The following is a 23,701-nucleotide window of genomic DNA, read 5'->3' as shown; positions in this document are numbered from 1 at the left end:
CACGTGTGCCCACAGCTGTGAGGGGAGAAGCATATGGCTGCCCCTGGATTGCCCAACCTGGGCCCAGCTGGAGCCCCAGTCTCTCTCCTGGCAGATGCCTGACCTGAACATCTGGCCACATCTGCCCAGGGGGCCATGAGTCCTGGAGCCCCCATCAGCGCTAGAGGGGCCCGGCCCTTCCCCTCAGTGTTCACACGGCCCAGAGAGGGACAAGGAAGGCTTGCTCTAGGTCACACAGGTGGAGGCAGAGCGGGGACTGTACCCGAGCCTGGGGATCCCAGAACAGGTGCTCTCCCGGCCCTCACTGTTCTTGTCCTCCCTCTGGAGCCCTTTGCCCGTGCGGCTCCATGGAGCCTCCCTGAAGCTGGTCCTGCCTTGGCCCTGCCGTGTGCTCCAGGGACGTCCCGGCTGGCCCTTCTCGGGCCACAGCTTCCTCATCTGTGTGAAGGGTACCTATGCGAGTGGACTCTCTGATCCCTGTGGCGTCTGGCAAAGGCCTGCCACCCAGGGTGACCCACTCTTCCCCGTTTGCTAAGGACTTGCCTGGTCTCAGCACTGAAAGTGCCGTGTCCCTGGAGCCCCCCTCAGCCCCGGGCAAACAAGAACGGTTAGTCACCGTGTCTCCAGGGACGTTTCTCTTTCCACCTCATCCTTTCCATTGCTACCCTGGTCTCCGCCCCTGCCGTCTCCACTGGCACCTGGAACTTTCCCCTTCTCTTCCTGCCCGTTCACGGTCCCCAGGGACCTCTGTGTCTCACTGTCCCTCCCTCTGACTGCAGGGTCTCTTCCTCCCTGTTCCTCTCTTCCCTCTCTGTCGAGGTCTCTAGCTCCCCTGTCTGTCTCTGGGGTCTCTCTTTCTCCTCTCCTGTCCCCAGCATTGTCACCTTGTTAGTTTCTGGGGTCTCTCTGTCTCCTCTCCTGTCCCCAGCATTGTCACCTGTTGGTTTCTGGGGTCTCTGTCCTCTTCTGTTTCCCCCTCTCCATCTCTGGTGTCTCACCCACTCTGTCTCCTCTCCTGTCCCCAGCATTGTCGCCTTGTTGGTTTCTGGGGTCTCTCTGTTCTTTGTCCTCTTCTGTTTCCCCCTCTCCATCTCTGGTGTCTCACCCACTCTGTCTCCCTGTTCCTGTCCCCGGGTCTCTGGCCCGCCACCTTCCCTGGGTGGTCCAGGCCTCCCTTGCTCCTCTCCCCTAGCGCGCACCCCCAGAGCTGGCTGGGGTGGGAGCCAGGTCTGGGGGCTGTGACCGGGCCGGGAAGGGGAACCCGAGCAGACATGGTATTTCTGTTAGGACTTCAAAGTGGAGCAGAGCCCGAGGCGGGGGTGCTGAGGGCTGTCAGGGGTGGGCGGGGTGGGAGGATGGCGGGCAGAAGCCAGACTGAGGTCAGCTCAGGCCCCTCCCTGGTGAGGGTCTCCTTGGTGACACACACCTCCCCCGTGGGGACACTGAGACCCAGAGTGGGAACGGAGGAGTGGGCTATTTTGGTGCAGAGTTCCAAGAAAGGCACTTCCTTCACCCCCGCCCTGTCCCCAAGCCCATCCTTTCTTTCTGTCACCCTGCAGGAGCAGCTGGGTCCTCTGAGCATCAGCCCGGCCTGGGAGGCAGGGGCTCCGGGGGCAGCAGGAGCAGGGGGCTGCATCTCAGCAGGAAAGCATCCCTGGCGCTGGGACAGGCACGCGTTCTCAACTCTCTGGCAGAGGCCTTGCCTGGCAGGGCAGCGAGGGTCTGTAACCCTGTCGGCCCCGACTGGGCCAGGCTGGTCCAGCCCCTCGAGGCCTCTGGGGGCCACTCGGGCTGCCTGCCCCAGGGCCCAAGGGGCCAAGATGGCCGTGAAGGTCACCCACCCCTGCTCCCCACCCTTGGCCTAACCCCTGCTAAAGACACCCAGCTGCTGGGGCCGGGAAGGCACGGGGGTCAGGGGCCCAGGCCATGGGCGGGGTGGGCGGGAGGGACTGATTGTCTCATCCTGCGATTCAGATCTGTGTCCTAAGCCCCTCCCAGGAGCCAGACCCAGCAGACACCCCTTCAGCCTGGGCCATCCCCTCGGGAAGCCCCCCTGCCAGACCAGAGGCTTGCTCTGGACCCAAGACCCTCTGGTCTGAAGCCCACCCAGGCCTCCAAAGCCCCTGCCCCTGGACCAGTCCCCCCGCCCCCCTTCCCCAGGCACTTCCCGTGAATCACTCAGGCTGGAATCTGATGAGCTCAGGCCTCCCCGCCCAGTGCTGCTGGCCTCTGCCTTCTGCCTGGCCAGTGGGGTCACCACGCCCCCAAGAGGGTCTTCTCAGCAACTCCCAGCCCCCACCAGGGTCCACCATGGGGTGGGGTAGCTGAGTGGTGGCAGGGATAGGCCACGGCAGGGGGTGAGATTAGTCAGGAGAAGGACTTGGACCTCTTCTGCATCATCAAAAATATAAAAATGTGTGTCGTTATGTTGTATGTGTATCTCTGTGTGTGTCTGCACTTGTCTCTGACTTTGTGTCTGCACTTCCACGCCTGTGCAGCATGGGAAGGAGCAGGCGTGTCTGAGAGGGGGCCTTGGGTGTGTCAGCGGCAGTCCTACAGGGGTAGGTGTAAGCGTGCCATGGGAGTCCTTGTGGAGCAGGTCACCACATGTCTGTGTCGGCCTGTCTCCATGTATATCAGGGTGTCACATTCTGAACCCGAGAGGGAGGGTGTGAGGGAATATCTCTGAGTTTGCGGATCTAGGGATGTCTGCGTCAGGGTGTGGCTCAGAGGAGGGGCCAATGTGGGTCACTGTGTCCCATCCTGCAGGGCATGAATGGCTAACAGTGTCAGGGTGTCCTAACACTCTGGGTGTTCCTGTTAAGGGTGGCGGTGCTCAGGCTTCACTGTAGGTGACCCTGGCAGGGCAGGGTGTCACACAGCCTGTGTGCAAATGTGAGTCAGGGTGTTTGCGTGTTAAGTTGTGGGCATGAAGGCGGTCACAAGGCCATGGCGGGGAATTAATTGCTTGGTGTTGAAGTTCAGTCAGGGGGTTGTGGGTCTCAATGACCGCCTTCCTCGCCACCCTGGCAGGGTCCTCTCTCAGGCCACCCCACAGGCCTGGCTCCTGAGCCTGCCTGGCCAGAGAGCCCTGGGGGGAAGAGGCCGCTCTCTCATTCCCTTCCCAACCTCCATTAGCAGGATCCCCATTCGCAGGACGGTCCCAGGGCCCTTCCTGGCACCAGGCCCTGCACAGGTCCTCTGAATGCCCCGGGTCCCTGGGTGGCCTCAGGAGAGAAGAGAACCTGGCATGTGACTGGGAGTGGGGCACGCCCGCCCCCTGGTGGCAGCAATGGAGGATGCGCCGCCCCATGTCCCAAGCCATGGGATGAACAGTTAGGCCGAGTCTTCCCGAATCAATCACTCCACATATGCTTACTACGTGCCAGTTCCGGGCCAGGCATTGTTCTAGGCCCACAAGATTCAGCAGGGAACAAGGCCGACTTGGCTCTGGCCTTCTAGTGAGGAAGACAAGACAATAAACAAGGGAACTACTGTGAGGTGATAAGTGAAACATTTCCAAGTGAGGAAATGACTCTGCTGCTCCTCCAGAGATCCAGGCGTCAGGGTTCCAGCCCTGCCCTGCAGCGGTGGCTGCTGGAAATGGCACGACACCTCTCAGAGCCCTGACTTCCTCTTCCAGAAGGCCAAAGGTGGAAGGCAGTAGTGGGAGTGGGAGGGGCAGTACAGAGTCCGAGCGCACAGTAGGCTGTTACTGCCCAGATCACAGCTATCTCCCTCTGGCTGGGACTGCGGGTGCTTGGTCCATACGGACACAACAGACTGCGGAGTGGATGAGTAAACAACTCCTTCTGTTTTGGAGGATTGCAGAATCCGAAGCTCCATGGAACCTGGTGTCTGAGTCCTCTGCCCTGTAACAAGCCACTTTGCCTGAGCAAGCCTCAGGTTCCTCGTCTATAAAATGGGGATAGGGCTTCCCTGGTGGCGCAGTGGTTGAGAGTCCACTTGCCGATGCAGGGGACACGGGTTTGTGTCCTGGTCTGGGAGGATCCCACATGCTGCGGAGCGGCTGGGCCCGTGAGCCATGGCCGCTGGGCCTGCGCATCCGGAGCCTGTGCTCCGCAATGGGAGAGGCCACAACAGTGAGAGGTCCGCATACCGCCCACAAAAAAAAAAAAAAGGTATAGTAAGATCAGTTCTAGACCAGCCTCTCATTGCCTGCCCTGCTTGGAGCCCCAGCCCCTGTCTCATGACCCTTGGTCTGGCTGATTTATCTGGCCAGGACCCCTAACCCATCAGAATTTCTTCAGAAGGTAAACCAGAAGATTCAGGGAGCAGGCAGGGCCTGGCAGTGCTCCAGGGAGCCACTGCTGGGGGCATGCTGAATTCTCAGAGCCAGGAGTTAGGACTGAGCATGGGAAGGAGGTGGGAAGGGCTTGCAGAGGCCCCCTCGCAGGGGCCCAGAAGCCTCGGCCAGCCCTGGTTCCCATGAGACCAGCTCTTCATCCGGCCCTGGGGTTCTCTGAACACCCCCTGCAACCATTCCAGGTCCTTCCTCTGAGACTGAACTTGAGACATCCTGTGTTTGGTTCCCAGAACCCAGCCCTCCCTTAACCTCCCACCCCACTGCCCTTCGCTCTTAAGTTATCAAACTCCGGTCAGTGGAAAACATTTATTGAGCGCCTGTGGAGTGCCCAGCACTGTACAGGGCACTCGGGTGGGTGAGGGACTTGGGGGGACATACAAAAGAGTGAAGGGAGACTCCCCACCAGCGAGAAGCTTGTGGGGGGCGGGTAGAAGTGGGGGAAGTTAGAGCTGCTGGTGGCCTAGTGTGAAATTTGGGAACCCTGCAACCTGGGCTGTATCTGGAGGGTCTGAAATCCCAATGTCCAGGATTTCTACCTTCCAGCTGTCATGTCTGATATATGAGCTGATTTCCCTTTGTGCTCAGTGTCTGAGGGAGCACCTCAGAGACCTGTTAGGGTCCTCCTTCCACCAGGGGCTAGTTCCTTCCCAGGGAGTGGTCCCCTGAGGCTGGCCTCATTCAGACCCCTGACTCCAAGACAGCTGAGGGCCAGAGGTCTTGGCCCTGGCACCGTCCCCAAGTTGCCTGGCAGCTGCAAGACTGCAAACCCCGTGACCACCTACACTGCCGCTGCCCTGGAGCTGCGTCCGTCCATCAGGTCACCCTCTCGGCAGCTTCCTGGGCCATGTGCACCCCCTTGTGGTTGTTGCTGGTATTTTCTTTGCTCACTTGCTGCCCGCTCTGGGCCTCCCTTTGGGGTCTACTGGACCTTGAGGGTTAATCTACTGGTGGTTTAGAACACAAGGAGTAGCTGGAACCTGACCCCTGGTTTGGGTGTGGGGATCCCAATGGCCTCCTGTGTGGTGTCTTAGGAGTCACTTTCCCAAGCCTCAGTGGGTAAAAAGCCAGGCCCTGTGCCCCGTAAAGCTCTTGTGAGGTCCAGGAGAGTCAAGTGCAGAGAAGATGATTTCCGAATCCTCACCTCACTTCAGAAGCCTGTCGCCTCTGTCCCATTCCCTTGGGACATCACAGTGCCTGGGAGGACTTCCCATCTTGGGGAAAGACCAGAACGTGGGTGCTCTCTCAGCTGGACCTGACCCAGTCCCCGGGGCTGCCTGGAGAGCCTCTCCCTTCCGTGAGGGTGGAGAACAGACCCTTGGAGAGGTGTGTGTATGTGTGTTGCTAGCATCCAACCTCCTTCCCTCCCCTTTCCCCTAGTCTGAGCTCTGCTTTGCCACAAAACCATCCATTCTGACCCGTGGAAGACTTTCTGGGAGAAGGTACGGCAGCAGTAGCACCCCGACTTCACAGATGAGGACACTGAGGTTTGGAGGTGCTCGGCCTCCAGGTGGTCTGGGCAGCACTGGGCCCTGACGTCTTGCTGCCTCCCCAAATCCTCCTGACACCCAGGAGTGGGTGGGGCCTTTCAGGGCCTTGAAGCCCCGCCCCCCACTGCCAGAGGTGGGGCCCCTGTTGGATTTGTCCCGTTGGGCACACTCACCACTACGGGGTGGCTGGCCTCCGGCTGGGGGAGAAGGATGAGAGGCCAAGGGGCCTTGGGCCCCCCAAACCCCCCTGGGCTTTACTCCAGTGCCCAGATGTGGCCAGTCCAGGCACCTCCCAGCAGGTGTGATCAGAGGGCTGGATAGTCAGAGGAGGTGGCAGACACGGAGCGGCCCGGGGTGGGGAACACTAGGGGGCTGTGCCTTGGCCAGTGGGGCGGATGGCTCTGGAAGGCCTTCCCAGCAGGCTCAGAGTTTTCTGCCCCAAATGGCCCTCCTGCCCACTCCCAGCTACTCCTCTGCTGCCTGGCTTCCCTCAGCCTCTGGCCCCCTTGGCTGAGTAGGGCCTCCCCTGGCCTGGTCCTCACCCCCCTTGGCCATCGTCTCAGACTCTCCCCTGCTGTCCCTGGGACTGGCTTTGACCTTGGTGTCCCCATCTCCCCAGCCCCCTTTCTCCTCCTCCCTGCCCTCTGCCTCTAGCCTCCCACTGCCCTCCTCTGTGGCAGCCCCCGGTGAGGCCCCCTGGGTCTCGTGCCACTCTGTCCGGCGATAGACGAGGTAGCCGGTGGTGGGGAGCTTGTGGGCCAGGGCTCCAGGGGGCAGGCGGTGGTAGTCCTGCTCCTTGTATAGGAAGAGGCCAAAAGTGTCAGGCTGGGTCACCCGGAACTTGGTGGCACAGAGCTTACTCAGCATGGCAATTGAGGCCCCTGGGGGCACGGCCAGCGTCTTGGAGGTACAGCCACTGCTGGGGTCCTGATAGGCTACGCGGAGGAGGTGCTGTGCAGGAGGAGAAGCAAAATCAAGAACTCAGTCCTGCCCGGTGCGTATCTGGCTGCAAAGCTTGAGGTCTCAGTAGAGGCTTTGCAGGAACAGGGCTGGGATGGTACAGATCCAGTGGTAGAACCAGTGGCAAAAGCTTTTCGAATAAGGTGAGCTCTGAGCGGGGGCTCTGAGGAAGGGAGGGATGTGCTTGGGCTAGCGGGTCACAGCTGCAGGCTGGAAGGACACCCCAGCAGGCCTCTACAGCCTAACAATCCTACTCAGGTGGTGCTTACTCTGCGCCCTCAGTACTTGTCCTGAATTAACCCATTTCATCCAAATATCAACCCCAGGAGGTAGATACTATTACCCCATTTTATAGACAAGAAAATTGAGGCACAAAGAGGTTATATAACTTGCCCAAGCTCCCAGAGCCAAAAAGCAGCAGAGTCAGCATTTGGATCCAGGATCTGGCTATCAAATCTGGACTCTTAGCCAAGGCTAGAAAGGATCCCTTGACTGGATGGAAGGAGGGTGAAGGGCAGAGATGCTGTTTGGCTCTGAGGACACCACGCCTGAGCTCAGATGGGAGGGTGAGGGGGTCACGGGCTGGAAGCCTGAGTCCAGTTGGGGGCCAGAAGCCAGGATCTGCCTGCGTCCCTTTCCCTCCCCATGTCATGTCTCAGTTTCCTCACCTGTAAAATGGGGATAATAATGATCCCACTTCAGAGTTTCTGTGAAGATTTAAGGCTGAGCCGCCAGAGCACTGAGCACAGTGCCGGCTCGTGGAACGCAGCCTCCAGAAAGGCTGGCTCAGACATGTGTTGCGCACGGGGCGCTGTTTCTGTCGTGGGGTGATGCAGGACTGGCCTTTCCCCTTCCCCCTCCTTTCCTGGGTCTCACTGGGCAAAGGAGAGGACTGTGCCAGACAATGCCAGACTCCCCCTGGGGTTGGCCAGTCCTGTTACCTGGAAGCTGTGGGTGGCGGGCAGGCGGCGCTGCTCCCAGAGGCTGAGGGAGCACTGCAGCTCCTGCGAGGGGCTCAGCGGGAGGGTGTGGGCCTCGTTCAGGCCACTCAGCAGGACCAGGCTGGCCGAGAGGCTGGTCAGGTAGTAGCCGCCTGGGACCCAAGGGGAGGAATGCGGCTCAGGCTGGGCGCGAGTGACCTGCTCCTTCCGCCTCCTCTGCTCAGTCAGGGCGCCCCAGCCCCACCCAGACAGAAGGGGAGTGTGTGGGATCCCTCACCCTCTCCAGTGAGCAAGGCAGGCTCCAGCAGCTCTGACATGTACTCGGCCTCCAGCAGCAGCTCAGGAAGGTCGCACTGGGCCAGGACGAGGCTCAGGAGTGGGAGGAATTCATCGGCCCCCGCACCCTCCCCTGTGGGTGGTGGAGGAGGAAGCTTCAGGCTCCTCTGGGGCCCCAGGGTCAGAATCCACTACTTGTCTTAGACAAGGACCCTCCCCTCCGCCTGCCAGGCCTTGGGTACTGTGGTCTCTATGGCAACCAGGGGGCAAGGCCTGGGGAGTGGACGCTCCATTTTCTGGGCCACAGTTTTACCATCTGTGAAATGGGAGGGTTGGACCCTTCTTTTTTTTTTTTTTTTTTCCTCCCTGCTGTGCCATTCCTGGAGCCTCTGCCTGGTGGCCTGCCTCTGACTTGGCAGGGGCCAGTGGGAGATGGTGGGAGGGGGCATACCTGCCTGGGTCCTCAAGGCTGTGTAAAGCAGCTTGCAGGCCTGCAGGAGCCGCTTGACCTGGGCGCTGGGTGAGTAGGCACGAAGTAGCTGCAGTAGCTTCTGGCGCACCTGTTCCACCTCTACTGGGGAGGGCAGGCTTAAGTGGGACCCGAAGGCTCTGGGGCCCTGGGCCCGAGCCAGGCAGAGGCCTTCAGCCAGGCGGCCCAGGGAGCCGTTGGCGGAAAGACGGCGCCGCAGGCGGGCCACCAGGATGGGCCGAAGAGGCTTGAGCACGGAGCGATGTAGCGACTTCTCCAGGACGCATTCTGCGGGGGAGAGGTAGGCAGGGGTCAGGGGAGCCAGAGCAGGGGTAGGGGGCAGAGTCCCTGGGAGGAAGGGCATGATCAGGAGAGGAGAGGGATGAAAAAGAGGAGGAACCTTGGGACTTCCCAGGTGGCGCAGTGGTTAAGAATCCACCTGCCAATGCAGGGGACACAGGTTCGATCCCTAGTCTGGGAAGATCCCACGTGCCGCGGAGCAACTAAGCCCGTGTGCCACAACTACTGAGCCTGTGTGCCACAACTACTGAAGCCTGTACGCCTAGAGCCCGTGCTCCGCAACAAGAGAAGCCACCACAATGAGAAGCCTGCTCACCGCAACGAAGAGAAGCCCCTGCTCACCGCAGCTACAGAAAGCCCGCGCGCAGCAACGAAGACCCAACGCGGCCAAAAATAAAATAAATAAATAAATAAATAAATAAAGAGTTGGAAACTTGGTGACAGGGAGGCAGGCGGTGGACAGAATTTGCTTGAATGGTGGTGAGACAAGGTGGATTTGTAAAGCAGCAGAACAGACTGAGAGACAGGCTGGCAGTGTGGGGAGGCAGAGAGAGTGGAATGGGGAGCTGGGGCTGAACCGGCAGAGCCCCGGGCTGGAGTCTCACCCAGCCTTTCTGGTGGCAGCAGCTTCTCGGGGCCCAGCTCCGCGCTCAGCATGGCTCGGGCCCGGCTCAGCGCCTCGCGGATACCCTGCAGCTCCTGGGTCTCAGAGCCGGCCCGCACCTGGGTCAGTAGGTCCTGCACCAGCTGGCCCACGGCTGTGTGTCGGTCCTGCATCAGCGCTGCGGCTGCCCGGCCCACCTGCCGCTCGGGCGCCAGCAGGGAGCAGAAGGCAGTGCTCATGGACCGAAGCAGGGGCCGCCGGCGGCCCAGGCGTGGTGAGGGTGCCGGGCTCCCCTGGGACCCTGGCACCCCCTCCTCCTCTGAGCTGCTGGGGGAGCCGCAATCCACCTCCTGGAGGGAAGGCAGTGGTGGGAGGCTGGGGCCGGTGCCCCCTGGCACACGGTACCCCACTGAGCTCTCCCTCCGCAGCAGCTGGCGAGAGGGCAACCTTTCTGTCTGGTTGGGGGCTGTCCCTGGCAGCACTGGGACTGGGGGAGGCGGCACAGCTGGTGGAGACAGGGGGCTGGAGGTCTCTGTGGACACACGCACTTTGAAGCTCCTCTTGAATTTCTCCCGCTTGGTGGGGCCCAGGTCCCCTGGGAACAAGGGGTTGAAGAAACACAAGGCAGCTCCAGTGCCCTGGTCCAGCTCTTGTGGGGACCGGGGCTTCAGCCGGGGCAGCAGTGGGCCTTCAGATGGGCCTGGCTGAGCCTTGGTGTTGAGGGAGGAGCTCCAGAACTCTAGGGAAGAGAAACAGGTTGGGGCCTCAGGGGGTTCAGGGAGGGGGCCCAACCGAGGGAAAGGCACAGGCTTCAGGCGGTGTGCCCATGCCTTCCCTTTCCCTCTTGGCCTCAGCTTGTCCATCTGAGCAACGGGTAGCAGGGGAGCCCTCACCAATGCCCAGATGGGAGATGGCTTCCAGCTCCTTGCGGGTGGCTGCCTGGCGGATGGCTCTGGGGAGCTGAAGCGGGAGGAGAAGAATGTCCCTGAGGCCGGAGAGGGGAGCAAAAAGTCAGGAGTGAGGAAAGCTCCGGGCTGTGGGCACTGAGAGCGTCTGTGGGGGAGGAGGACAGGGTATCCCAGGGAGCAGGGCCCCATGGCCAGCAGGCGCCCTGCAGGCAGGCTCACCGGGTGTGGCAATAGGCACAGACGAGCTGGACCAGGTCCAGGAACACAAGCTCTGAGCCCTCCAAGGAGACGCCTGAGAGACGGGAAGTGAGGTTGTTCTCTGGGGAACCCCGGTGCCCTGCCTTGATGGCTTCCAGCCCCTCCCGCCAGGCCGGTCCCTCTCACCCCCAGGGCTCTCCTGGATGTAGTGGCTGGAGACGAAGGAGGGGCCGCTGGCCTCCGGCAGCCGCATGCACAAGGCTTGGCACTGGCGAGTGTTAGATTTCCGTACCAGGAATGTCTGCAAGTGGACAGGGGTCGGAGGCTCAGCACCTCCACGTCCAGCCCCTCTCCCTCCCACCCTCGGCCACAAGCCCCAGGGGTGGGGGAAGACTCACCCCGGGGGGCTCGGTCCTCAGCACGTGCAGCGCGGCCGCGGCGTTGGCCCGCAGCTGCAGCCACACGGGCCGGGTAAGCAGCAGGCGCTCCCGCAGGCTCACGGTGCGCCCGGGTTGCTGGGGCCCACCTGCTCGTGCCCCGCCGGCATCAGGCACATCGTACAGCGGGTCCTGGGCTGGCCTGCGGGCAGGCACCAGACCTGAGCAGGGGTCCAGGGGCTGGGACCTTTGCTCAACCGTCTCCCCCTCCTTTGCCCCAGGACAGACCCAGTTCTGTGGCCCCCCCCCACCCACTGCCCCACCCGGCTGCCCTTCCAACTTCACTAACTTTTCTCTCTCCAGGTGCCCAGGTGCGAAGCTGGTTGGGCTGGGGGCTCCGAGAAGGCCTGCTCCAGACTCTCCAGGGGCTTCCATGGCTGGGAGCTCCTTCGGTGTCTCCCGGGGACTCAGGAAGAGAATCCAGCCCCCAAGGCAAACGCGCTCACATTCCCAGTGGTGAGTAACACTTCCTGAGGGCGGTTCGCCCTGTCACAGCCGCCAGTTAACTCTTGTGTGTCCACGCAGCCCGGGCAGTGCCTGCTTCCTCCGTTCTGGGCCCAGCCTCTGGCGGCAGGGATCGTCTCCATGCAAGTGGCCCTCCGAGGGCCCCAGCTGTGGGGCTACCACCGCCACACAGTGCGTCCTGCAGCCTTGCCAGCCTCCTCCAATCATACAGGTGGGCAGGAAGGGGTTAAGCAGGGCCCATCTAGATCGGCACAGGTCTCGCCTTTGGGGCAGCCTTTGGGGCACCTTTACGTCTGTGGTCAACTGCTCATCTGTCCACAGTCTTGAGGTCAGCCTTGAGGGAGAGCGCCCCCTACAGGTCACCGATGACGCATTCCTGAGCTTAACTTGCGCTTTGGGATTTCAGGTTGCCGTGGAGAAAGGATGCTGTGTCTCCATGGAAACTAACCTCTTTGCTTAACTGAGGTTCTGGGGGTGGTTCTAACAGTCAGCGCTAAACAGGGGGGAGTCTGGCTGTGAGGTCGTCAGAACATGGCGCTGCTGCCAGCTGCCTCCCACGCACACAGGCTCTGCCAGCCTGCCTTGCCAATCTGCCAAGTGACTGGGGCAGGTGCAGACATGATCCAGTCTCCAAGCACCGAGTACCCAGTCCCCGTCCCCACCCAAGGCCACGTGCTCTGCCTGTGCCACATGTTGCTTCAGACGTTGCTCACCAGCACCAGGCAGTCCAGGGCCCTGCCCCCCACCTCTGGGGAGCGGGCGAGTGGGAGACCCCCCTTCCCCAGCCTATACCCCAAGTCACGAGTGGGTAGGCTCCCGCTAGGCAGTGAGAAGAGGTACCAGGGACCCCAGAAGAGACTGCCTGTCACAAGCACTCTCCATGAGAGCCCTGATTCCCTTGCAAGGTAAATTAGACACACGCTGGTCACACCAGAGTCCCGGAAAGGTTTTAATTCCAGTCCCTGAAATCTGGGAGGCGGACACCAGGAACCGCCTTGAGAAGGAAGACCTGGGGAGCCTGTCTTCTCACCTCCAGCAACAGCCAGGACACAAAGGTCCCCCAAATATCATTTCTGGCCCAGAGTTCCCGTGAAGTGGGACCCAGCTCACTGGCTCGGTGACTAGGGAGCCGGATCCAAGGTCAGCAGAAAGGATGCTGCTTTGGCTTAAGATGAGGCACATCTTCATCAGGGAGGGCACCGCGGAGGCTGAGCTTCGGTGGGGGCAGGTGGTGGGCTAGCCGGGGATGGAGGAGACAGTGTTGCCTGGCTAGGGCAGCTCCAGGCCACAGTTGAACAGGGCCCCGAGGAGGGGCAGAGGAGGAGTCCAGACCAGTGGTGGATGGACGGGAGGGCCACAGCAGCACTGGAGGGCTGGCTGGGCAGACGCTGAGGGGCCTGTCAGTCTGCCTTTCTGCAGCAGGTAAGTTCAAATGCTGGGTTTGCTGCCAGCTGCTCCAACGGCCCCCTGGCTGTGAACAGCAGGGTCAAGGTCCTGGGGGTACACAGGAAGGGAAAAATCACTGCAGGTGAGAGGATGGCGAACCAAGAGGGAAGCAGGCACTTCATATGGGGGACTGAGAGGAGTGGCCTCAGTCTGAACCAGAGCAGGCAAGGCCAGGAGGGCGCAGGTCAGCTCCACACCCGATTCCTGGGCCTTTCTGGTACTCTGGGCCCTCCAGGCCAGCTGCTAGGGCTCAGCACTCCACCCTCCCTAACCAGAGCTGGCAGGGCAGGTCCATCACCTAGCCCCATTACCCACCCCCGCCCTAACTCCCACAATGCCCTCACACCCAGACCGTCCTGACTCTCTCAGGCCACTGATCTGACACAAACCCTGCCTCCCTCTGGGCTCCTTTCCTGGAGGCTGGGCTGGGGGATGGAGAACAACCCCGGTGGTTTGTGGGTTTTTTTTTTTTTACCAGGGATCGAACCCATGCCCCCTGCAGTGGAAGCGCGGAGTCTTAACCACTGGACCGCCAGGGAAGTCCCGACCCCGCTGGTTCTTACCATCTGATTTTCTCTTCTGAGGGGACACGGCTGCTCTTGCCTGGGTGGGTAAGAAGAAACCCCCCTGAGAGCCTGCCTCCAGCTTGGCAAGTCCCCCCTCCACCATCAGCCTTTCTGGGGTGGAGGCGCTGCTGGGTGTGGGCTGCACTCGAGGGGTTGCCGGGGGATAAGACCCCTTCTAGGCAAAGGTTTGATGTGCTCTCCTGTCAGAGACCCAGGCAGCCCAGCTGCTTTCCCACCTTCCCGCCCTCCCTTTACCCCCCGACCCCATCAAAACCTGCCCTGCAACAAGGAAGGGGCTGATGTACACTAGAAACTCCCTCCTCCAGGCCAGCCTCAGGCCAAAGGAGGCTTGGGAGCTCAAGCAATGCCAGGGAACCTGGGCTGGAGGCAGAGGGTGCCGAGGGCTGAGCAGAGAGCTCCCCAGGCTCTCAGGAAGTCCACACGTGGAGAGCCTGCAAAGACCAAAGCTGGCATCTGGTTGGGGAGGGGGCGCTGCACTGCCAGCCCCCATCCTGAGACAGGCAGCACCGGACCCACCTTTTTGATGGCCGTCCAGTCCTCCAGGATGTCGATCTCCTGCAGCATGTACACGATGTAAGGGCCTGCAATGGGGGTCAAGGAAGCAGGAAGCCTGGTAGAGGGGGCAGGTGACGGGCCTTGGCCCGGGAGCTCCAACACTCAGGAGAGGCGGTGCCGTGGACAGCGGGGCAGGGAGCCGAGGACCTTGATAAGAGCTCCAGCTCCACCTCCTACCTCCTGGCCCCCAGGTGGAGGGGTGGCATGGCTATGGCCTATTTCACCCACTCCACGGGGGCCTTCCAGCCTCAACCCTACTACTGCTCAGCTCCCCTCACCTCTTCTCCGGTCTCAAGGTCAGAAGGCCAAGGTCCATGCCACCCACTCAGGGATCTGGCCCCTTTCCCCATCTACAAAGAGACTCTAGTCTTCTCTGTCCTGAAAACAACCCTCCTTCGGTCTCACACTCCCCTGTGGGGACCAGCCACTCTGTCCCCGATGTCTCCACACCCTCACCTCCCATTCACCCTTCAAGTCTCTGCAGCTCAGATTCCTCTCTCCCTCCCTGCGTGAACCTGATTCCCACCACCAGGTCAGTGCCCTGAGAATCTGGTTGCTGCAGGAATATGAGGGGTGGGGTGGGCTGAACAAGAGAATTCAATTCAATTCAACTCCGAGCTGCTGTGCCAGGAGGGAGGAAGGCACAGCAGGCCCTGGACCAAAGGGACTCACGCCTGGGGCGGGGCAGAGATGACGATGCCCAGGTGGGAGGCAGGTGCCCCAGTTTAGGTACAGGGGTAATACTTAAATAGCCATTTCGGTGGAGAAACCAGGAGAGGCTTCGTGGAGGAGGTAACAATCGAGATGAGCACTGAGCAGGCACACAGGCAAAGGCAGCCGATAGGAGAGTGGAAAGTCAGCAAAGGCATGGGGGTGGGAAAGCCTGGGACATCATGGGAAAGCCAGAAGGGGCTCAAAGGAGATCTCACTCAGGAAATTATGGGGAAATCTCTGGATGGATGTTTCTATTTTTTACGGTCCACACAGCCTAGGAGGACCCCGCAAAAAATCCCTGATGGCTGGATTTGACTGGACATGGCCACAGGATGTCAGATGACCATAAGTGAGTCTGGTCTGCCTCTGTCTTCCGTGTCCCTCCACCCTCCTCCGCCCTGACCTCTTGCCCAGCTCGGGCCACCGTGGGGGAAAGGATACCGGAAACAAGAGGGGCCTTCTTCCTCTTGCTGGGCGGCAGGGATCCCCAGGTCTTCGAGCTGCCTCTGGCGTGCAGTTTGTCATCCCACCACTCTGTGCCGCAGACCAGGGTCAGGATCAGGGTGCCGGCCATCCCTGGACGCCCCACCCCTGTAGCCTGCGTCCCTCACCCGGGCCACGCCAGCCCTTCCCCATCACCCGCGCCCCTACCCCAACCAGGGCAGTGCAGAAAAGCCTGGGCTTGGGGTTGGAAGCTGAGTTCAACCCTGGGAAAGAGGTCACCGTGATTTTGTGAGCCTCGGTTTCTTCACCTGTTTCATGGACAAGGGTACAGTAATAATTCCTCCCTCCCCAGTGCCCTGTATGAACGTCTGCCTGTGGACATGGAGAGGACTTGGCCATGGGATGTGCGTGTGTCAGAATGACACCTCCGTTCTGGAAATCGAGCAGGGGGGCAGGGGACCTGCTCTTCCTGAGTCCCCACTGTGTGCCAGGCTCTGGGCTAGGCGCTTCCCTGGCTGCTTTCATTCAGTCCCCACAGTGACCACGAAGCAGGTCCTCTTACAACCCCCCTGTGCAGGCGGGGAAGCTGAGGCCCAGATGGGGGGCAGGCACTGAAAGCACAGGGCCTGGGGCAGGGGTGCCCAGCCGGCCGCTCGCCTCACCAGAGCTGATGTCCAGGCTCTGGCGGTCCTCCTCCAGCCTCTGGATCCGCTCCTGCAGCTCCCCCTGCAGGGTGTCGTAGAGCAGCAGCTTCTCACTCTGGAAGAGGCAGACTGGCTCAGCCAGGCAGGCCGGGGCGGCCACTTCCGTCCCCACCCAGCGCCCAGCGCCCAGCGCCCGGCACATTCACCTCCAGGTGCTGCTTGGCTCCCTGCAGCTCACACTCGTACTTGTTCCTGATCACGTCCAGACAGAAGCCCTTGTAAATCCCTGTGGAGGGAGGGAGAGGGAGGTCCTGCTTGGCCGGGGACCCAGGGGCCCATAAAGGGGGGCCAAGAGCATGGGTGAGGCAGGGCAGGGACGAGAGGGGAAGGGGACAGAGAGCCATGGCTTCTGGTAGGGGAACAGGGCACAGACCTGCCACCTGAATGCGGATCTTGAGGCTCCGCTGCAGCCCACCGAGAGGCTCTGTGTATTCGGGCGCCCTCTCAGCTCCCACCTCCTCCAGCCGCACCCGCAGCTGACTCAGCCGTTCCCTGAACAACCTGGGAGGTAAGAGGCAGCCGCGCACCCGTGTGCTCGCCCGTCAAACACGAGCGGAGCGCCCCCTCCACAGCAGGCCCCAGCCAGCCCTGCCCGGCCCCAGGGACCCTTGCTCACTTCTCCTTCAGCTCCGAGAACTGCTTCTCCAGGTCCAGCATTTCACTGACGCACTCGCTGCGGCGGCGCTCGTAGTCCTCATCGTCCATCTCTGGGACAAGAGGCCAGTCAGGGCCAGAGGAGCAGGGGCGGGCGGGCGCACGGGTGTGTGGGGCTCACCTGAGCTCTCCTCCTCGGACTCGGTCTGGCTGCCGCTCCGTTCCTCCTCGCTCTCTTCCTCCTCCCCATTCATCTCGGCGGCTGAGTCGCCCTCTGCTTCCATCTCCTCTGTGTCTTTGCTTGGAGGCTGGACAGGCATCTGGGCTCTGGGAGTAGGAGTGGAGCCATCACTCGCCACTGCCCACAGCTCTGAGCGGGAAAGTGGCCACTTGGGAAGTCAAACCAAGCCTCACTGCAGACAGGGACAACCGGGGGGGTGAGTGGACTCGCCACACCCTGGGCACACACTGGGTGGGGCAGGTGCAAGTGGCCCTGCCTGCACATCTCCCGGAAGCCTGGGAGCCACAGAAAGGCCCATGCCCTTGGATGCTGCTGGTGATCCCAGTCCCGGGAATAGTGGCCAAGGTGACGATCCATAAGATGGGAAAGGCCAAGGGTGGGCTCCCCACTGTCTGTGGGGCCCAAACTTCTGACTGGGGCTTTCAAGGCCCTGCAGAGACTGGACTTGAACTGCTGGTCCAGCTCCTTCACCCCACCTTCTAATGCTTAGTTCTCAGATACACCATGCACTTCCTCCCCAGCGCCCCCCGCCCACCGTGCTGCACCTTCTATGATGCCATCCACTTCTCTTCCCGAGAACACTCTACAACGCTCGTCTTCTCACTGTGCTCAAATCCTATCTCCCTCGTCTTCCTTTAAGACCTCACGTCATCAGTGCTCCCGTCTTCTGCATCCTCCACTCTCCCTCTTGACAGCTCTGTCCCATGGAACTTTAGACGCACTCAGGAATTTCCCACCATATAGAAAAATCAGAAACACAAAACTTCACCCCGCTCCACTCAACCGCCCCCCGTTTTCCAGGCCTTGCTCTTCCTGCTTTCACCTCCCGCTTGCTCCAGTCTGTTTCTGTACCATTGCTCTCAGCTGCAACTGATCCTGCAGAGTTAACAGATGACCACCTTGTACCTAATGCCAGTATTTTTTGGTGCTTACCTCAGGCTGACTTCTCAGCAACACTGAATACTGTTAAGCATTCCTTCTTTTATTCACTCATTTAATCTTTATTGAAAATCTAATATATGCTAGGTACCATCAGACAGCATGGTAGGAAGCAGGCACAAGTGTGACAGAAAGACAGTCTCTGACCTCAAGGAGTTTACAAGTTCCTGGATGAGAGAGAGGCCAAGAAGCAGATCATTACTGTGGGGTGAGAAAAGTTAAGACGAGAGGCATATGTGAGAGACAGCTAAACTGGGACCTGGAGCCTGCTGCAGTTTTGAGGGCAGAGGAAGATGGGCCAGACAGATGAGCTGAGCTGGTTGAGGGAGGAAGCATTCTAACCAGAGTGAGTAGCGTAAGCAAAGACCCCGAAAGGAGAGAAGGGGCAGGGTTGGGGACACCTGGGTCTAAGCCTCAGAGAGAAATCTGGGCTGCAGAGATCTGGTCATCACATATAGTGAGCTCTTCAGGCCTTGGGAGAGGGTGCAACCAGCAAGGCAGAATGTGTGGAGAAGGGGCTCGTGATGGAACTCCCAGGGTCACCAAAGGGGCAGGTGATGCGACCCCTGCAAAACAGAAGGAAAGTAGCAAGAGATGGAGGAGGGAAAACTCAAAGCATGGAGAGAACTTCAGAACGAAGGAGACGTGACAGTGCCAAGTGCGGCCAAAAGATCACCCAAGAGGAAGAATATATAGTCTTCTCAACAGATCATCTCTTTGTCTCCTGGGGGCTTCTGGTTCACTGTGATGTGCTTGTCTGGGCACTTTTTTTGTAGTCCTTTAGCTCCGTGTAGACACCCTTCCTTATTTATTTACATGTCTATTTGCCCGTTCTCATGTCTGTCTCCCCAACCAGTCTGTAAGCCTCACCAGGGCTGGGCTGCACGTGTGCTTTATTCGCCTAGCACAGTACTAACTCATCTAATGACTGGAGGATTTGCAAATACAAATTAAACCAAACAAACTTTTGCAGGGCAGGGATTGGCTTTTACTTCTTGGTAGCCCCTGGCCTCTGTAGTGGTAGCAAACGTCAATTCAAGTAAATTAACTGGCCTAGCCTAGAGGACAGTTTTGAAACCTTCCTCAATGATTTCACAAATGATCTGACCCTGACGTGAAAACCTCGGTTCTCCAAACCAGCCTCATCTTTCCCATTCTCAAGCCGCAGTTCCTGCATTTCCCAAACTTCGCAATTCCTCTTCACTGTTAAATATATTTATTTTCGAAGACGCAGCGGTAGGTAAGTCCTACTTTTCCGGACCAGAAAGGGTAAGGGGTTGGGGGAGGTCTCTCCAGCAGTCTGAGTCTACTGGGTGAGCTAAATTAAATCACAACCTCCCCCTCCTTACCCTGGGTATAAAAAGAGAATAATAAAGATTGCAAGCGGTAAGGTATGGAAAAGTAAATTATAAGGCACTGTGCACAGGCAGTTTATCTCTCAGAAAGTGAGCATGTCGAGGGCAGGCCTCCTCGGAAGGAAGATTCTTCCCCACCCTCGAAGAAGCCAACACAGCCCCTCTACGGCGCGCCGAGAGCCTCCCGTCCCGCTCCATCTGCGTACGCGCGGGTGCGGGCGGGACAATCACTGGCTCTTTCACGGCCAGCACCGGTCCCGCGGCCCCCGGCACGCATCCGGCCGGTTAAGTCTCCGCTTCGGCCCCGGAGATTGGGCCGGCTCCGACCCACTGGCCGGAGAGGGCAAACCAGGCGCCAGGGTTGGCGTTACGCACCCGCGGGGAGTGGGGCCTCCGGCCTCACGTCCGAGACTCCCTGAGAGGTACCGGAGGCTGCCGGGTCTGGCCGCCGCCGCGGGGCTCCCGGAAGCGCCGAGCGAGCCTTTTCTCCGGAGGCGAGAGCCTGTCCACGCTTCCGCATGCGTCATCAGCAGGCGCCCGTCGGAGTGCTCACAATTGGACAGCTGGGGGCGAGGCATGCCGGGATACCGCGGGCCGGTTCCCATAGCAACCGACTGAAATTCACACAGGCTTTCAACAGGCAGGAAAGGCCCTTGTGCGTTTCTTGCTCTGCAGCCCGCGCGCCTTGGTCCGCAGCCACCACCCAAGGCTTGAAAGGGGAGAACCCGCGACCTGCTCCCCCACCCCGCCCGGTTCAGGAGAGTAATGGAGCCGGCTTTAGGTGTGAACACTCATTTATTTACACATTGTAGTCAGTAGGCAAATTACCCAGCCCAGCCTATTCAGGGGTCCAGATCTCAGACTCCCACGCACAGAGCCTGCAGACCCATCCCTTCTCCAGGGCCCCCGAGACGGAGGCCTAAGACAACCAGGAAGTTGCCTAAAAGCTAAGAACTAAATTCAACGCCTTCAACTGATTTCTTTCCAAAATGCCCATTTTGTTAAGTACTCAGACTTCTCAGCTCTGCCCCATTCATATTTTGCTCTCCTACAGCCCACCCACCCAAGAGTGTTAATAACAATAATAATAACAACAATAATAATACTGCAATAATATTAATAATACTTCACATTTGTACGAAGCTTACAGAATGTTTTCACACGTAGCATCTCATCTGAACCTCCTAACAGTTCTGTGAGGTAGGTATTCTCACCTCCCTTTAACAGATGGGGTACCTGAGGCTCAGAGAGAGAACGGGATTTGCTCAAGGCCACACAACTAGTTAGTGATTAAGCTAGGACTTGATCCCAGCATCCCATACTCAAGTCCAGTGTTCAAACACCACAGCTGCCACTGTAAAGTGGAGTGACATTTCTTACCCCAGTCAGGCCTGAGGGGCAGCCTAAGGAGTGAGGAGGCTGAGACTTCTCAGGCTAGGGGAGGGAGGGGCTCAGCAGTGACGTGGGGAGTCAGGGTACTTGGCTTTCAACTCCTGTTTGAACTGACGGTAAAGGATCTTATTGTGCTGATTTTCGGCCTCTTTCTGGGGATGGAATTTCAGAGCTTCTTTGAAGCCCTTATGAACCAGGAAACCTTCGTTCAGCACCTCGAAATCGAATCCTGCCACGTGCAGCTCACAGGCCTGTGGGGGGAGAGACAGGTCAGCAAAATTTGATGACATTCCTAGGGCAGAGACTGACATCCCTGCTCGCTCCAGCATTCCTGTTCCTCTGGAGGCGACCATCCAACCACCTCCTGAACTATGATCCCTCCTGCCTCACTGCCTCTTTTCCATCCAGAGCCACTCATAGCTCCCTGACCCCACCATCCATCCTGCCCCATTTCCCCTGCCCTCTCCCTTATGAGCACCTGGCTGATACGATTGAAGCCATACTGCCGAAAGCGCTCGTCGAAGTTGGGCACCTTGCCTCCAGCCACGTAGAATGGCTCCCAGGGGTCTTGCCAGGGCACCACGTAGGCAGGCCTCAGCAAGGTCTCTTCTGGCAGGTTGACCCAGCGGGAGTAGTTGGTGGGCGCCTGGCAGGGGGTGCACAGCCCATAATAAAAGGGCCGCACCTCGCCCACCTGGTAGAGCTGCAGCAGCTCGTTTTTGTTCGTGGGCATGCGGCGGGCTCGACGGATCTCGAAGGCAGGCACCACCAGCGCTGTGCCCGCCCATTGCTTGCTCTGATCCAGCATTTCTCGCAGGCCTCTCCACAGCCCCTCACTGGGCACCATGTCCACGTCGATTACCAGGGCATAGTTGGCCCCCTCACGAGCCAGATTCCTCAGCAGGTTATTGGGGTAGGAGACATTGGTGCCCAGCGCGTAATTGATCCCGGGCTGGGCCACCCTGGCTAGCTTGTCAAAGACCTCCTGGCAGGACCGCAACAGGGCAAACTCCCCTGGCTCCCGGGGGTCAGGCACGGCGGCCTCATAGCGTGAGGGGCACACAAGGTGCATGGCAACCCTGGCACGCATATCGGGGCAGTGGCTGCTCAGCGCGTAGGTCAGCACCGTGGCCAGCTGCGCCTCCTCCTTGGTGGCGGCGAACACCGACACGGATAGCGGGCCCTCCCAGCGCTCCAACAGGCCCGATAGGTGCAGCAGGTTGTCCACACTGGCGTGAGTGGCCAGGATGACATCGTTGGGGTCCATGGTGGTCTTCAGTAGGCCCCTGTAGACGCGATAGTCGCCGCTAGCGTCCAGGACGCCTCCGGAGGCCAGCGCGGTGCGGAGCTGCGCCTTGACTTGGTCCACCGACCGGGGGGACGGGGGAAAGAATTCAAAATATTGGTCTTGCTCCTCCTGCCCGTGCAGCCCGGACAGCAGCGACAGGTAGAGCAGCTGCAGCATCGCCACCAGCATTAGCGCGGCCAGCAGCAGCTGGTAGAAGGCGCACCGTATGGCGTAGGACATCTGCATGGCTCTCGCGGCTCGCGGCGCGCAGCAGAGACCACCGGGCCGCAGCCTCTGCCTGCCGCCGCAAGCCCGGATTTACCGCAGACTGCCGAGCGCGGCCGAAGCGAGCCGAGGCGAGCCGAGTTCCTCGCGCAGCCGCGCCCGCCCGCCCGCGCCGGCCTCGGGCGCGCCAGCTCGCCCCCTGTGCACCGGGAGGAGCTACTGCATTCTCTGCCTGCGCCGCGCGCTTTGTAAACGCTGGAAACTGCCCGCCACCGTTCCGCCGCGCCTGCTGGGTTCCCAGGGTCAGGCACCCCCTCCTCCGGGTCAGTGCGCGACCTCCTGGACCAAGCGCGTCCTGAAACCCCGCCGCGCTCGTCCCCGACTTAGGGAGGGGAAATTGTGGCAGAGCTTGGCTGCAGTGGTGAAGGATGGCGCGGGTTCCCGCCTGTGGCAGGCGGAAAGGAACACAAAAAGCTGCTTTCTGTCCGCCGTCTCTTCCTCCTCTAGGTCTCATCAGGTCTGTACTGAGGAGTGCCTGCGAGGGTCCCGGGAGGCGCGGAGATGAGAGATAAAGGAATGTGGAAAAGTGTGCTGTACGTGGGACGAGGTGGCCGAGTGGTTAAGGCGATGGACTGCTAATCCATTGTGCTTTGCACGCGTGGGTTCGAATCCCATCCTCGTCGGTCGTGTTTTACACTGGAGATGAGTCTTAATTTTCACAACCCGATGTCTGGAGCAGCGGGTCGAAGAGAACTGAACAACAGGTGGGGACCCAGTTCCGTCCGGACCGGGCCTCTCTTCTGTCTTTGTTCAACGTGCATTCCTGGCCGTTTCATACTCCAGGTACCTGGACCTTATGGGAGGAGGTTGGAGGTGTGCTTTTCCTTCTCCCTAGAAAGAGGGCCCGGGGTTTGATGGCACCTGAAAACCAGAACCGGAATTCTGGCCAATGCTAAACTGGGGGCCAATATGTTTTCCGCAGGAACTAGAGAAAACCACCCTGGAGGAGCTGCTCTGTCTAAAGTACTGGAACTTGGTGGTGGCAGTGGCGGTGATGCTTGATCATTTAAATTATTAATCTATTCAGTGCACTGATTCCCCTCCCCCAGCACTTCTCCCAGGGCAGAGACCTTGTTTGTATCCACACACCTGCCTCCCTCACACACACACTTAAGCAGAAGGCCTCGAATATCTAACACCAGTCAGCGTACACAGAAGGTGCTTGATAAGTGTTTGTGGAATGATTGCTCCATGGACTCTTTAAAAGAGGAGAGGCTGTGGGGAAGGGCAGGTACTTTGATATGTATTTTAACTGTTCGAGCGCTGTGAATCTTGGGAAGGTGCTTTAGGACAGTCAGGGGAGGCTCTGGAACGTCAGGATAAGGTGTTCGCCGGCTACTCCACACACAGTAGGGAACCAAGGTTGTTGAGTTGAAGAGTGATCAGGAGACCTATGTTCTGCGGCTCCAACTTGTGGAATCTGATGCTATCTCCAGGTAGACAATGTCAGAACTGAGTTGAATTGTAGAGCACTTAGCTGGTGTCAGAGAATTGCTTGGTGTGGGGAAAAACCCACGCATCAGAATTGATGTCAAAATTGTCTGTATAGAAATAAAACTGAATTTTGTGTATTCTTGAATCCTGCAACTTTGCTGAAGTCATTTTTTAGCTCTAATTGTGTGTCGGTGTGTGTATTCTTTAGGATTTTCTGTATGTGTGTATATCATTTGTGATTATGGATAGTTTTCCTTCTTTCTTTCCAATTTGGATGCCTCTTATTTCTCTTTCTTGCCCAGTTGCTCTGGCTAGAATGTCCAGTACAAAGTTGAACAGATGAAATTGTGA

At 59.4% G+C, this 23,701-nt stretch overlaps 3 protein-coding genes and 1 non-coding gene across 7 annotated transcripts; 1 reads left to right on the top strand and 3 right to left on the bottom strand.

The window, feature by feature from the left end:
• Nucleotides 1-4,627: 4,627 nt before the first annotated feature.
• Nucleotides 4,628-11,329, bottom strand: RIN1 (Ras and Rab interactor 1). Of its 2 annotated transcripts, none has more exons than XM_060104809.1 (10): nt 11,197-11,329; nt 10,869-11,049; nt 10,657-10,771; nt 10,492-10,564; nt 10,258-10,349; nt 9,366-10,103; nt 8,443-8,748; nt 7,993-8,124; nt 7,716-7,867; nt 4,628-6,765 (listed from the first exon to the last, which is right to left on the bottom strand). In XM_060104809.1, exons 1-10 carry the CDS (start codon nt 11,280-11,282, stop codon nt 6,280-6,282), a joined length of 2,361 nt encoding a protein of 786 aa, XP_059960792.1. In that variant the 5' UTR covers nt 11,283-11,329; the 3' UTR covers nt 4,628-6,279. The 2 variants fall into 2 exon arrangements, with proteins under 2 accessions (XP_059960792.1, XP_059960793.1); XM_060104810.1 differs by having other exon boundaries at nt 10,869-11,068; nt 11,197-11,308.
• Nucleotides 11,330-12,660: 1,331 nt separating this feature from the next.
• Nucleotides 12,661-19,478, bottom strand: BRMS1 (BRMS1 transcriptional repressor and anoikis regulator). 3 transcript variants are annotated; one of them, XM_060103935.1, is made up of 11 exons: nt 19,327-19,478; nt 16,598-16,743; nt 16,439-16,529; nt 16,196-16,323; nt 15,969-16,048; nt 15,781-15,877; nt 15,116-15,208; nt 13,922-13,986; nt 13,382-13,421; nt 13,134-13,243; nt 12,661-12,866 (listed from the first exon to the last, which is right to left on the bottom strand). In XM_060103935.1, exons 1-11 carry the CDS (start codon nt 19,476-19,478, stop codon nt 12,801-12,803), a joined length of 1,068 nt encoding a protein of 355 aa, XP_059959918.1. In that variant the 3' UTR covers nt 12,661-12,800. The 3 variants fall into 3 exon arrangements, with proteins under 3 accessions (XP_059959918.1, XP_059959916.1, XP_059959917.1); XM_060103933.1 differs by lacking the exon at nt 13,134-13,243; XM_060103934.1 differs by lacking the exon at nt 13,134-13,243 and having other exon boundaries at nt 16,196-16,314; nt 19,327-19,411.
• Nucleotides 19,479-19,738: 260 nt separating this feature from the next.
• Nucleotides 19,739-21,991, bottom strand: B4GAT1 (beta-1,4-glucuronyltransferase 1). Its single transcript, XM_060104039.1, has 2 exons — nt 20,822-21,991; nt 19,739-20,594 (listed from the first exon to the last, which is right to left on the bottom strand). The coding sequence occupies exons 1-2, from the start codon at nt 21,875-21,877 to the stop codon at nt 20,403-20,405; spliced, it is 1,248 nt and encodes a 415-aa protein (XP_059960022.1). The 5' UTR covers nt 21,878-21,991; the 3' UTR covers nt 19,739-20,402.
• A 466-nt stretch (nt 21,992-22,457) lies between these two features.
• On the top strand, nt 22,458-22,539 carry TRNAS-GCU (transfer RNA serine (anticodon GCU)). The gene has a single exon. It is a non-coding gene; the product is annotated as a tRNA-Ser (tRNA).
• The last annotated feature ends 1,162 nt before the right edge of the window (nt 22,540-23,701 follow it).

Source organism: Mesoplodon densirostris, chromosome 7 (genome assembly GCF_025265405.1).
Source record: "Mesoplodon densirostris isolate mMesDen1 chromosome 7, mMesDen1 primary haplotype, whole genome shotgun sequence".
NCBI lineage: Eukaryota > Metazoa > Chordata > Mammalia > Artiodactyla > Ziphiidae > Mesoplodon > Mesoplodon densirostris.
The sequence above is the reverse complement of the archived record's forward strand: the minus strand, read 5'-3'. Positions and strand labels throughout refer to the sequence as shown.